We start from the raw sequence: 14,125 nt of genomic DNA, 5'->3' as shown, positions 1-14,125 counted from the left end.
ATCCCCTAAATATAGCTATACTGGTACAGGGTTTGGCAGCCTCACGGATGCAGAGTTGAAGCACAAAGAAGTTTTAAAACACCTCATTCTATTACATATGGGTGTTAAATAAATTTCTAGCTTTTTGTAGCTGATTTTTAAATTTTGAATTTGTAGATTGGTATTATCTTTTGTGATTTAAAAAATTGGAGAGGGTAACCACTGTAAGAAAGAACCAGAATTATAACTTTGCATGTCGAGACTAACATGGAAAGAAGGAATTCCTGGAAATAAAAGTCAGTTGGCATTGGCAACATATTAGGGAAGTTTTGGGGGCAGATATAGGAGGAAATGGTGCTACTTTTAGTCTGTTTATTTTTATGAAGCTGACCACAAGGTGGGGATAATATATTGTATATGTTTTCTGGGTGACCTGTGACATCATCCAGAGTTGTAATAGAGATTTAAATTATTTTAAAGAAACTTTTTTTTATTTAGAAATTTACAAATGAGTTAGTTTGAAAGTCATTTTCCTGCTATATCTTGACCATTTAGTTATGGCAACAGTGATTATGATTTTTAATTGTTTTCCAATAGTGTGTATTTAAATCCATAAAATTGCACTTTTTTCAGCCTAATATCATTTCTATACTATCCTCTCATCAAAAACACCCTGAATCAATTTACGTGTTGTTAATTTGAAAATTCTTTACTAGTAGGTTGGGCACCCATGTTGGAAAAGGGCTAAATCTCTGTAAGTCTTTGTTATTGGTAGCAGAGAGGACAGAAGAATGTATTTCAAATTAGTTGCCATCATATGAGGTGTTGCCCTTTATTTCTTGGCAGGTGATCTGAGCATGTTAAATAGTAACAACAGTTAATATGAATTGAAAGGAGAAATTTTCTGAAGTAAAGAGAGAATTTATATCTTGGAAAGAATTTCTTTTGTCTTTTATTATTTATACAGTTAATAATTGCAATATTGCCACTTCACATGTACAGATATTGTAGTAAACTTATGTTGAGTTGGCTAACAAAGTTTCCATCTATCCTTGCTTTAGTCCAATTGCCATTATTAGTTTCCCAGAGTACTCTATAATTCCTCTACTGTAATACTCATGCTTTATTTGTATTTTAATTGCTTGTATTTTTGCCTTCCGAGTTGGTCAACTACACAAGGTCAACGGTGCATCTCTGTCCTGTCCATCATTGAATTCCTAGACTCGGCACAGTGTCTGACACAGTGTAGGTGTTTGGCAGCTATTTGTAGAACGAATGAATGAATGACTTTAAGTGTTAAGTAGACACAGAAGTATAAAATTGAGATCTGGTTGTTGTAGGACTTAAAAACAGAGAAGTTCCTTTGGAGGAGCACTGGTTGTGGGTGGCCTCATCATCATTCTCTGATGATCAAAGAGGTGCTTACTGATCAATGAGAGAGGTGTTTATCTGTATATTTAAACGTTTGTTTTCCCATGCTAGTTTTCCAAATCCTGGTTGCCTTTTTTCCCACTCAAATGCTGCCTCTTTAGTGAAGGCTTCCTTGATTCCCATGTTGCACTCTGGTTGTTGTGTCTGATTTTTACCTCTTTTAGTGCATTGACTACTCTCTACCATGTATAATTTTTAGTGTTTGTATGCATATTACTTATTCTACTAAACTATAAACTCCTTGTGTGTGAAAACCATGTCTACCCAAACCAGCCTACTTCTGAGAGTGAAAAGGGACATTAATCAGATGGGATGCTGGGGTAATAGGTATGTCCAAGGATATGCCAGGCAAACCTGATGTCTGGTAACTTCCCAGTAACCTGTCACTGGTTGAGTTAGCACTGGCCACCTGCAACCTGTTTAAAGCAGGTGAGTTGGGTATGAGATGGTACGGAGTCACAGATACAAATTCTGGTCTCTGCCTTCTTAGTCTTATCTGTGTCACTTTACCGATCGAGGGACTGTGGGCAAGTCATTTTATCTTGCATATCTTCATTTTACTTTTATTGGTAAGTAGAGATTATTTATTTTCTGATGGTTTCTTAGGCCTTTTGTTTTGGAGGAAGAAATGATACAAAAAGACACCTTTTAAAACTGTAAAGTGTCATAGATATTACTATATAATTCTAGAATAAATTGAAGACTTTCTAACTTTAACAAACCAGAATCTGATGACTGAAATGTTTATCTTTAAAATGGTTTTTAGGATGAAGTGAGCTTTAACACAAGGCTGTGTATTAATAAATAGTGCTAAATAAATAAGTTAATAAATATTGTAGTTATTATTATATTCCTTGTTCTTTTACTTTCTTTAAACTTAAATGTTTCCTATCTACAGAAAAATAAATCTCAACTTGGTTATTCCACTACATTTTATTTTCACTTTTACTTCATTATATCATTATTATTAACTAGAATAAAGGGTGAACATAGCAGATTGTAGGATTAGAATGGTGCCGAGTAATGTGAGGAGTGATTCAGTTGTTCAAGGCAATTAGTTAGAAATCCTAATCTGTGCTATTTTAATATTCCATTCAATATTTGAAATAAGCTTTATAAATATAGGCTATAATATAGCACAGCAATTAAGTGTGTTAATAAAAAAAATCCCAACTGTAGGTAGAACATGCTTTATTAAAACCACGTGACTCTATTTCTACCAAACAGTGGGATCGAAAACTTGCTGTATTACAGAAAACACTTAAGTTAAGCAAGGCACTTGGAAGGGTTTTGACTTGTTATAAACTTTAAAAGAAATTTATAAGTATCTTCAAAGGAAACAGAAAAAGTATACAATTGGGAGAATATCCTAGGCCAAATGAAAAGGTTGTAAAATTAAATGTAAATATCCGATGTTTGGACTAAAGAAAAAATCTCTTGCCTCTCACCAGTTTACCAGCTTCCTGCTCTTATTCACTTTAGCAGTTCAGTAAATATGAATGGCCTGTGATGCATGAACAGGGAAGGGATGGGATTAGGCATTTATAGCAACATCTCTTCATGCTAATTAAAGTATTATCAAGTCTTCATTTTTTTGCTTAAACTATAAAATCACTAATCTAAATTCATAGTTATTATGAATTGTATTCCAAAGTTGAGCTGGAAAAATATTATTTTCCAACCAGAAAGGTACCAATTACTTTTAGTATTCATGAAACACTAAAAAGAATGGATCAGGAAGAAATGAAAACAGCTCATTTTTAATATCTAAATTGTAGGCATATAAAATAAAATTAATTTATATGAGGTATAAAAGAAATTACAACTTCAAAATTAAATAATTCCTATCATCATTTTGCCTTAGGAGTGCCTTAGCACAGTGGTCCTCAACCTTTTTTGCACCAGGGACCAGCTTCATGGAAGACAATTATTCCATGAATGGTGGAATAATTGGGGAGGTGGAATGGGGAGGTGGAGTTCAGGCGGTGATGTGAGCGATGGGGAGCAGCTAAGCTTGATCTTGGCCACTCACCTCCTGCTGTGCTCCCTCTGCCCCCCATTTCTAAATTTCATGGAAGACAGTTTTTCTACAGATGAGGGTGGAGGGTGGCGGAGCTCTGTGGCAGCTCCTTAATAGGCCAGGGACCAGTACAGTCTGCAGCCTGTGGGTTGGGGACCACAGCCTTAGCAATACATATTGAATTTAAATATGAAACTTACCTCATTTTCTTAAAACTTCTAAAAGAAAAACTTTCAAATTTGAATTGGTAGCATTGTTGTTAGAATTGGAGACTAGGAGACAGGGCTGAGACCGGATGCAGGGGCTTGAAGATTGGGTGCAAATGTTAAAGTAAACAGCCCTCAAGCAGAAGCTAACTAGACGGCTGATAACCACAGACAAGAACCAGCTTTGACCAGCTTGTCAGCTATCTCTGCCACCTTACATGAACTTTGGCTAATTATATCATTTACATTGTTGCTTTAAATTTTCTCTACCCTTGAAATCACCATGATGGTTCTGAAACAACCATATGAAGTATGAATATGGGAGGGAACCCAATTCTAGGAATTACTACCCAAATTCCAGTAAAAGCCAACCCCTTAGCCTTAGCTGTTCCTCCTCTCAATTAGTAAGACTTCAAAAGACCAAAACCCACTTCTTCCCAGTGCAGCTGCTTTCTTTCAAGCCTACCCCTGCCTCTCTTGCTTGCTCTCTCCTGAGTGCACTTTTGCTTTCAGTAAAAAGCTGTCGCTTGCTTGGTTTATGTGGTGCATCCTGAAATTCTTGTCTTCCAACAATCACCAAGAACCTGGAAAAACCTCCTCTCAGAGGCCACTAACATCATCAATATTATAAAGAAAAAAAAATCTTGGGAATGCAAGGTAGCAATTTCATCCAAGGGAATTTAGTGTTATAACTGATTATCAATATTTGACAATGTATCTGCTTTAATGTTTTAATATTAAAACTAGAATTTCTTTAAAGGAAGGAGACTAAAATTCATCCTACTACCTGATGTTTTTGTTAACTCCAATTTTCTCAGTGTTATTGCTAAACAAGTTATTGAATTTTCTCTGGATATCTTCTATATTGCTTTTCTTTGATTCTTGCTAGTGCAAGCAGCCTAAGATTTTACATGATAAAGGAAATCTGTGGAACTAATCCTAGAAACATCTTTCTATTTTCTCACAGAACACCTCCAGGCACAGAGAAGACAAAATACTTCATTTGCATTCTTAAACGTTAGGAACTTAGAATGAGTCTTTCACCTTGAAATGTTATTGCACCTGCATTTTTGGAAGAGAAAAAATGTCAATACCCACTCTGGTTTATGTTAACTCATCTCTTTTGAGGATCCTGATCTGCACAAAGAGTATAGAATGTTGAAGCTTAACTGACCAGTCTCTTTCTTCTTTACAATCATTGAGACTCTGAAAGTAGATATCAGTGCTGATTACAGAGAAATAAAAAGAAATCAGATATGCACAAAAGAAATTGCAAATACTAACAAACTTCACTCTTAGTCTTTTAGGAATGGAAAGAACATTTCTAAAATTAATATACAATATAGTAATTCAAATTTTAAAAACTACGATCTTTTCTCCATAAGTTTAAAAAGCTTATTGAGAAAGTATAAAGATATTCAGAGATTTACAGTTTTGTTTGTTTAAATGGTGTTTATTAAAGTAATAAGTACTAAAAACTTTGTTTGCCACAAGTACCTTTGTGAGAAAACCCAAAACATTTAATAAACATAATTTAACAACTTTCTGACTTAATATTAGTGAATGGGAGTGGAAATCATCCCACTGCCAAATATTAGAAATAGAGAGTGCTCTATTCCTGTAATGCCTACTTTCTACCTATGCACGAGAAACAAGGCTTTATATTTAACTATATTCCTTAAAAATATACTTAACTAGGAAACTTGACTTCTGCCAGTAATTACAGTGGGAAAAGTTACTGCTGTTCTCTTTCCCTCACTGTATACTGTACATGGCTATTATCTGGAAGTAATACTATTACTTGAGTGCATTGTGACAAGTAGACACTTAATACAGAATATACATTAGACTAAATGAAATACAACCCAGTAAAATTGAAAGAGAAAGACACAGGTTCCTTCAGTTAAACTAAGTCACAGTATATACAGTACGCCATAAGTTCAATACAGTTTGTAAGTATATCAGTGGATATCAATTGAACTTTCAATTAGCATCTCAAATGAATTAAAAAACTGTTGGTTTATAAGCTTTTATTTAGAATTTTAAAATTAATAGAAACTTTGCCCCCTTCCACTACCCATCTTCCATAATACTCAAATTCCTTTAGGTTCTTATCCTGACAAACCATATAAATTAGATTCTTGATTTATAGTGAGCTGGTAGCAGTTAAAGAAAATGACTCCTGTAGATGTCATGGGTTGGAGCTGAAGGCACCCTCTTCCAGGTTTTCTGCTTCTCCCTTCCTTGATGCCCCACAGTCATGTTGGGAAAAAATTCATATTCTAGTTTCCTCTTATCATGCATTGTCACATTGCCCAGATGCAGGATCTCCATGACAATGTTGAGCACAAGTAATGCTCATCCTTACCCAGTAGACTGGTGTTTACTCATGATCACGAAGATCACACTAGGATCCCTTCACTGTGTTTAAATGTTCTCCTTATCTTTTATTTGCAAACACTAGTAAGATGGAATCCCTGAGTGTGAGGTCTTTTGGGGCCTAGTTCATATAGAGAGCAAAATTTGAGTGTTTTGGAAGTAGTGATGCTGCGGAGGCTGGGTCCTGTTCTGGCTGTCTAGGTCCAAGCCGGTGAAATCAATGTTTTTGTGCTTTACAGTTTCCATATTTAACCTTTAGTGGAAGTATACATTTCTCCATGCTTCACTTTGTACAAAATGTCCATGTTTACTGAAGCATCCCAGTCAAACATGAGAATGTACTTAAAAAACAAAAACAAACAAACAAAAAACCCCACTAATTTTAAAGCAAAAAAGTCCCTAGAAGAGGCTGACAAACTGGCCTTAGAAACCTCTCACTGGCCATGGGTGCTGCTGCAGCTGCTCCAGTCCAGGTGTTGATTTCATTCCTATAAGCTGGTGGCTACTCTGAAATCGTTTTAAGATTTTTATTGTAAAATAAAAGAGAGATAACCACCTAAGACCAATGTATGGCTTAATAAAGTATAATAGGGCAAACAATCTTTAAATCATTGTATAGGCCTAGACACAGACCCTTAATCCTAGAAGGCTTGACCATGTGACCCACACCAATCCTAACTTCCATCCTCTCTCTGAACATACCTATTACTTTGGCTTTTATAGTAATCATTTCCTTGCATTTTAAAATGATTTTCTTCCCCAAATGTGTAACCCTAGACACCATGATTTATCTTGTCTATTTATTTTTGAATTCAATTTGTCTTTTAAATCTATCCTTGTCCATTTCCATTGGACCTTCTTTCCTTGCAGTTTATCTGTTGAGGAACTTGGATGGTTGATCTGTAGAGTTTTCCTTCGGTCTTTTTTTTTTTTTTTTTTTTTTTTTTTGAGACAGAGTCTCACTTTGTTGTCCAGGCTAGAGTGAGTGCCGTGGCGTCAGCCTAGCTCACAGCAACCTCAAACTCCTGGGCTTGAGTGATCCTTCTGCCTCAGCCTTCCGAGTAGCTGGGACTACAGGCATGCGCCACCATGCCCGGCTAATTTTTTATATATATATCAGTTGGCCAATTAATTTCTTTCTATTTATAGTAGAGACGGGGTCTCGCTCTTGCTCAGGCTGGTTTTGAACTCCTGACCTTGAGCAATCCGCCCGCCTCGGCCTCCCAAGAGCTAGGATTACAGGCGTGAGCCACAGCGCCCGGCCTTTCCTTCGGTCTTGACCTTGATGATTGTATAACAATGGTGCAGGTCAATTGTTTCCTCCATTCTTATCGTTTCCTACAAATTGGACTTGGTTTCTGAGATGGGATCAGACTCAGGTTTGATCCCTTTGGCCAAGACTGTAGGAGGCACATAATGTCATCTTAGTTCTTTTTAAGATATAAACAGCTATTGATGCTTACCACCCATATCTAATAATTCGTTGGATTGTAAAATTTGGTATTTTAATTCTAACTTTTTTTGTTAGTTGGAAAATATTTATGAAGAGACTCTTCCCCTCATTTACTGTTTGGTTACCCGGTGGTACAATTCATATAGCAAAAGCAAGATAAATGCCTAATTCTTTATTTAGTAGTTTTTGAGGTAATAAATTGGTTCCCTATCCTTCCAAGTTAACCAATTCTTTAAAAAAAATATTGCCGTGAAGTCACAGACTTATTTTATAGGTTTAAATCCGATGGCATTTTAGTAAAACTCACATGGTCCCTTTTTGGCCAGTGGGGCTTAAATTGGCTCGTGAGCATTTTTGACTTGACCTCAGGTTCTTGGATAGCCTCCTTGCTGTCTGATCTGACAAGATATTATATCTAGGCTCATGTTTTACATTTTCTCCTCCAGGCCATCATTTCAAGATAACTTTGGTTTCTTTTAAAGCTATTTGATGCCTGGGTGCCCTGGATTGCGTGAGGCTGGCAGTTCAATACCAGCCTGAACAACAAATGAGACCCTGTTTATACAAAAAAATAGAAAAAATTAGCCAGGTGTGGTGGCACATGCTTGTAGTCCTAGCTACTTGGGAGGCAGGACAGGAGGATAGCCTGAGCCCAGGAGTTTGAGGGTGCAGTTGGCTATGTATGATGATACCACTGCACTGTAGGCCCATTTTCTTAAGTAGTATTGCTATACTGTATCTTGATGTGCTGGTCATTCTGGGTTGAATTTCTCAAGTATGTTACAGTATAGTCTTTTAAAATGTATTTTAATTCAAGTAAATTTCTTGAGTTATAGTTTTTAGTATTTTTTTTGCCTTGTTTTCTTCAAGGATTCCTATTATCTATATGTTGGATGTTCTTTATCTTCAATATTTGTCATTTTCTCTTATATTTTTAATTCATTTTTGATATTAAAATTTAAAAATATCTTTTCTTTTTCTCATAAAGCATTATCTATTTTCTTTATTCACTCTATGTTCCTTCTAGTTTAGTCATCATTTTGAAATGATTTTCTCTTTAATTTCTAGTAGTATCCTGAGTTCTATCATCTCATTTCTGAGCTTTTCTAATTATGATTTATGCTATTTCATGTTTTGTATCATTTAAAAATGTCTTTTAGCTTATTTTTAAATAGGCAATAGTTTCAATTTATTGTGTTGGTATGTCTTTCTCCTGTGCTTTTTTCCACCTACATGGGTATTATTCCGGTCCCCTTTTTTCCTTTACAAAAACATCGTATTGATTTGCAGCTGTAAGACCAGCTACCTGGGAGGCTGAGGTGGGAGGATCGCTTCAGCTCAGGAGTTTGAGGCTGCACTGAGCTATGATTGTGCCACTGTATTCCAGCCTGAGTGACAAATGGTACCCCATCTCTAAAAAGAAAAAAAAAACCCAAACGTTATATTGTATTTTTACTTTGATACTTTTATTTTGCTTAGTTTCATGTATAATATTAATTTCCCTCTATATTACTTTTTAAAGAGCCATGCATTTTAAAAGCAGTAACACATGTCCAAGAAGTCCAAATACTTGCATATTGACAGCAGAAAAAGGTTTATTCTGAGGTGTTGAAAAGATGAATTCACCTTGTCATCTTCCCATTATTCTTTTTGATGTTCATATTGACATCACTATATTCAGTGAGTACCCCTTTCTATCTGCTACTCTAGTCTTTTGACATAGCTATATTAATTTTGGAAAGCTTTCTTGCTGACTTAGTTTATCTCATGTACTAATCTCCCTGCATTAATCCTGGAACTGGACTTTTCTGTCAGAGACCCTTTTTTCTTTTAACAGAGAATAATATAATATTGAAAACCAGAATCTGGGTCTTTTGGGCAATTCAGCAGTTTTTTTCATAGTTCTCTCTTGTCTGGCCTTGGTTTTATAATTATCCAAGTAGCAACTCCTGGTGAAACTGAAGTGTATACATTTTAAAAATATGAATTCATAATATGGCAGTTTACTAACTTGTGGTATTTCTGAGGATAAAATACGTATCATACGTTTTAATTCTTACAGATGACAATTGTTTCACCCTTCATTCCCAACATAAATGAAATCTCATTACTTCCCTAACTACTGCTCAAACTCGGCCCTTTCCCCTGTTTTTCTATCAAATTTTTTCCAGAGTTGTAAAATCACAGAACTTAGAAAATGAATGGAATCTTACAGCAGCAATTTCAGCTTTTCATAATTTTTCTTTCTCTTAAGAGACAAGGTCTGGCTATATTGCCTGGGTTAGAGTGCACTCCCTATTCATAGGCGGGCTCATAGCTTGCTGCAGCCTTGAACTCCCAGACTCAAGCGATCCTCTTGCCTCAGGCTCCAGAATAGCTGGGGCTACAAGTGTGCACCACCACATCCAGCTCATAATTTCTTTTTTATGAATCACTATTAAAGTATTTTCCTGTAATGATAGAAAAATACCCACTTTTTTCATGACCATAAAACATTTATCTGCATTCAGGGATTATATTTATTATCTGAGATAAATTTAAAAGGACCTTAAAAAGCATTTTTTAGAGAGAAGTTTTATTGCTATGGCATATTAAAAAGATTTATTGGTGATGAAGGGAAACCGATAATTAGATGGCTAATGAAAGATACAGGGTTAACAGAAGAGTATCAAAAGGTAGATAAAAATCTGACCTCCAGTTCTAAATCACACAACTGACTCTTGTCAAAAACTCAAAACTTTTGAAACATGCTCCATCACTTTGCAGTTACCATACAGTTACCATACTACCCCATTCTTGGTTTTTGATGACAGAATTCTGGGAGTCAGGAGCCTAGGGTGCTGCTTTCTCACTTTGCTTTAGTTACATCTAAAGGCCAACCTAGTGAGTGCTTCCAAAACATATTGATGAAAAGAAAGTTAGCTCACTGAAACATTTGTTTGAGTAGTTATCTAGCAGACTACTGGCTATTTTCTTTTGTGTTGGATGGGACAAAAAAATAGTCACTAAATACTTGACGTAAGCTTTTTTTCCTGACAATTTTGCATTTTTGGGTGAGTAATTTTCCTAAATTAGAATCCCTGAGAAAAATCTGGTTAATCAGTGGTCTAGGTCGTTGGGCTCCTGTTAATCAGAAGTCTTACTGTATAATGATAATGTATTTTGGATGTTCTCATTTATGTTATTTCTTCAACTCTTTGTCTGTATGGATATTCTGATTACTTGATTACATCTGCCTGGCATAGTGCTTTTTAAAACAGCATTTATAATAAAATTATTCCATCTTAGCAAGTAAAATGAGAATACGGAAAGACAATTGATAGTTGAAGCATGATTGTTTCCTTTTGCCTTTACTTAGTGTTTGGTGGTTGCAGGTATGAAATAAAGAGAAATGAATATGATTATTGTCCTGGTCTGAAATGATTATCAAGCCAGAGAGAGAGAGTATATGGAGGTGTAGGACTACTGCTATTATCTCCTCACACAGAACAGCTCCACTTCTTAAAGGTTTTATGTTTTGGGGGTTTTGCATATGATTTTTTTTAATGAAAATAGGGTCTATTAAAATTAGATACAGACATTTGATAGAGAGATGCTTTATGAACCAGTGCTATGGCTGAAGAGGTTTCTTGTCTACCATTCTGCCTCTTCTAACACCAATAATTTGTAGGTGTTTGGGTTCCTACACAATAAATATTGGGGTCTGTGGTCCTAACTGTCTTCTTATTCTAGTATTCTCTTTTTATTAAGACTTAGGCATAGCAGACAAAAACTAAGAGTTGTGCTTTATGTTATTATTGATTGAGTTCAGGACATGCTACTCCAAAACACGGCACCTTGGCATATTGAATATTTTAAGTTTAAGGAATTGGAGAAAACAGCAAGAGTAGGAATGTCTCTGACCTTCCTCTACTATTCTTATCTGAAGCAGATTATAACACCTAAGAAGGATTTTCTGAACTTCCCATGAAACAAGTCCTAAGACCTTCTTGTGAGAGGTGCTGTTCTGTATTGGGAGAAAAGGAGCATTTTTATCTCCAAGATGGAAGGACACATAGAGGAATCTGAACAAACAGATGCCATACCAAGTTTCCCCCAGTTTACTACATTTACACATACTCTTAGCTCTCTAATTTCTTCATGACTGACCACTCCTCAGCAAACCTGTGTAAAAAACACTCAAGTTTAACTGTTTCTTTGGGTTTTCATTTCTTTATGCAGGCTCCTATGTCATGCAAAACTTATATTAAATAAATTGGTATGCTTTTCTTTTGTTAATCTGTCTTTTGTAATAGGTGCCCAGCTGTAAACTTAGAAGGGTAGAAGGAAAAGATAATTTTCCTCCCCTATGTTATTTTATTTAATTTTACAATCAAACTTGCAAGACAGCTGTTATCCACCTTGTCACTCAAAGAAACAGAAGCTTTAGACTCAAGAGTCTAAAATTTCCCTTCTGTCTTGCTTTTGGGCAGAAGGGAAAGTATGCATCATGGATTTAAAGGCATTGACTTTACTACCCATTTTTCTGAATCCCTAACTTTTAATTCCCTTCTATATTGGAAGCCTTTAAATATCTGTATCTCATCCTGAACTTGTCTTAAAATGTCTATCTGCCTCCTGAACATGAGTATTTGACTGTCCCACAGGCCTCTCAGCTCAGCTTGTGCAAAGTTGAAATCATTATCTCATCTCCCAGGCATTTATCTCCTCATATGCGGCCTTTGCTGATTCCCAGTTCTATTTCCCCTTCCTGCTGAGAGTGGGTTTAATCTTCTCAGTCCATAATGGCCATGAGAGCAGTCCAAGTGACACAATGCCATAGCTGTTCTGGTCATCAGGAGAACGAATCTCTTTTCCCAAGCCAAGGTTCTTTGCAGGCAGCAATGCTAACAGGTGGAATAGGTGATGTAACAATTATATACAAATATATGATTTATTGTTTATACCAACTCTTTCCAAAGGTCGTAGGAGAATCAACAGTTAGGCACCTTACTTTGCTGCTGCCAGCATACGGATCTGGCTATTCCTTTATGTTTAATTTGAGATCTTCACATAATGCCTCATTCTTTATCTCAGCAGCCCCTGCCCTTACTTTTCTAGACCATACCCAGTGGTGGAGCTAACTGCATCATATTTTCTTCTGTCTCTAATTCTTTCTACCTCATTAGCATTTTGTTTATTATAATGACATACACACAGAGAGGTAGATCTATTGTCAGGAAACTAAATGTTTTTTGTACAGAGTAGTTTTTTTTTATTGAAACCATAACTCTACCTGGTCAAATTCCCACTGTATTCTTGCCTCATCTGTCGTAGTCACAGGTTGTAAACACGCTGTACTCTATTTTGTTTGTTTCTTTGAGTTATCAATGATCTGTTCATGTTCCCTGGAATTCATCGATATCCTGTGGCCTTTATCCATGTTATCTCCTACATTTAGCTCAGAGCCTGGCACAGAGTTGGTATCCGGTAATTGTGGATATTTGTGTTGTACTAGCCACTATGACACAGGCTATGGAGAATACAAAGATTATAAGGTGATTTAAAAGTTGAACTTGCTATTTAGATTGGGTGGTAGAATATTATATATAAATGTGTCATAGAAATTGCTTTTCCAAAGAATACTGTTACTATCAAGCAGGAGTTCTTCATTACTTTCAGTTGTTTTTCTTTAACTTTGTTTCATATGTCTATTCATGCATGTACTACACACAGTACAGTATTACATATTTAAAGTGTTGGCCCTAGTGCTTACTTTTAAGTTGTTTTTGCTATATAAATAATTAGTGTGTGTGTGTATATATATATGTTTTTCTTTTTATAAAATTGTGACTCTATATCATGCTCTATAATGTTTTTGTTATAAATTTCAACTTGTTTTTCTCCACAGGCAGCAGAAGATGTCATTTTCATTGGCCCTGACAGACATGCTATTCAAGCCATGGGTGACAAGATTGAAAGCAAATTATTAGCTAAGAAAGCAAAGGTTAACACAATCCCTGGCTTTGATGGGGTAGTCAAGGTGAGAAGCTATTTTGCTCTAAACTTTATTGTACATGTCTTCAAGCCACATTTGGTTAAAGGTCCAAACGTGTCAGTTGTGGACTTGGACGTGGGAAATGTGAGGAGTATTATCGATACCTATTGACTGAGTAGTTTGTTTATTTTGAGAAAGAGCTTGTGTAACAATGGCAGAAATTGAGGTTAATATTGTACCACCTGTATTAATAAAATATTTACTTTTTCTCTTAATAGTGAAAATTTTTCTTGTGATTTGAAGGGTAAATGGGCATTTGATTTGCTCTTAGAATGTTGTTTACTATAGTTTCTTTCCCCTTGATTCTCTTGAGTAATATAAAACAATTAGTTTTCATTATTACTTCTGTTTATAATATCTGCAAGTATCTTTATTGAAAGGGAGGTATTTAATTTCTGGAATGGGAGCATCTATTAATGATTTTATCTGTAAGGTCATCAGCTTATTCTGGGTCTTATACTGCTTCTGTTTGCAGGCTCTTTCAAAATGTATAGAATGGAGTTGTGTAGTAGTATAACAATGTGGCTCTTTCCCAGCTAGCTTTTGCTTGTTTATAAAACTTCCTATTTCTGGCTTAAAGCTGCTCACAAAAGAATGAGGAGGGAGCGGAGTCAACTACT

At 35.7% G+C, this 14,125-nt stretch overlaps 1 protein-coding gene across 2 annotated transcripts in view; it reads left to right on the top strand.

Annotated features, from left to right (window-relative positions):
- The window catches only part of PCCA (propionyl-CoA carboxylase subunit alpha), a 373,670-nt gene that overhangs the window by 87,797 nt on the left and 271,748 nt on the right, over positions 1-14,125 (top strand). For both annotated transcript variants that reach the window (XR_012922419.1, XM_012751855.2), the window contains exon 7: positions 13,359-13,490. Coding sequence is in view for 1 of the 2 variants with exons in the window: in XM_012751855.2 (XP_012607309.1) it covers positions 13,359-13,490 (132 nt within the window). In the remaining variant the exon portion in view is untranslated. The remainder of the gene's footprint in view (positions 1-13,358; positions 13,491-14,125) is intronic.

The sequence above is a fragment of the Microcebus murinus genome, chromosome 13 (genome assembly GCF_040939455.1).
Source record: "Microcebus murinus isolate Inina chromosome 13, M.murinus_Inina_mat1.0, whole genome shotgun sequence".
NCBI lineage: Eukaryota > Metazoa > Chordata > Mammalia > Primates > Cheirogaleidae > Microcebus > Microcebus murinus.
Note: the sequence above shows the minus strand (reverse complement) of the source record. Positions and strands in the feature narration are given on the sequence as shown.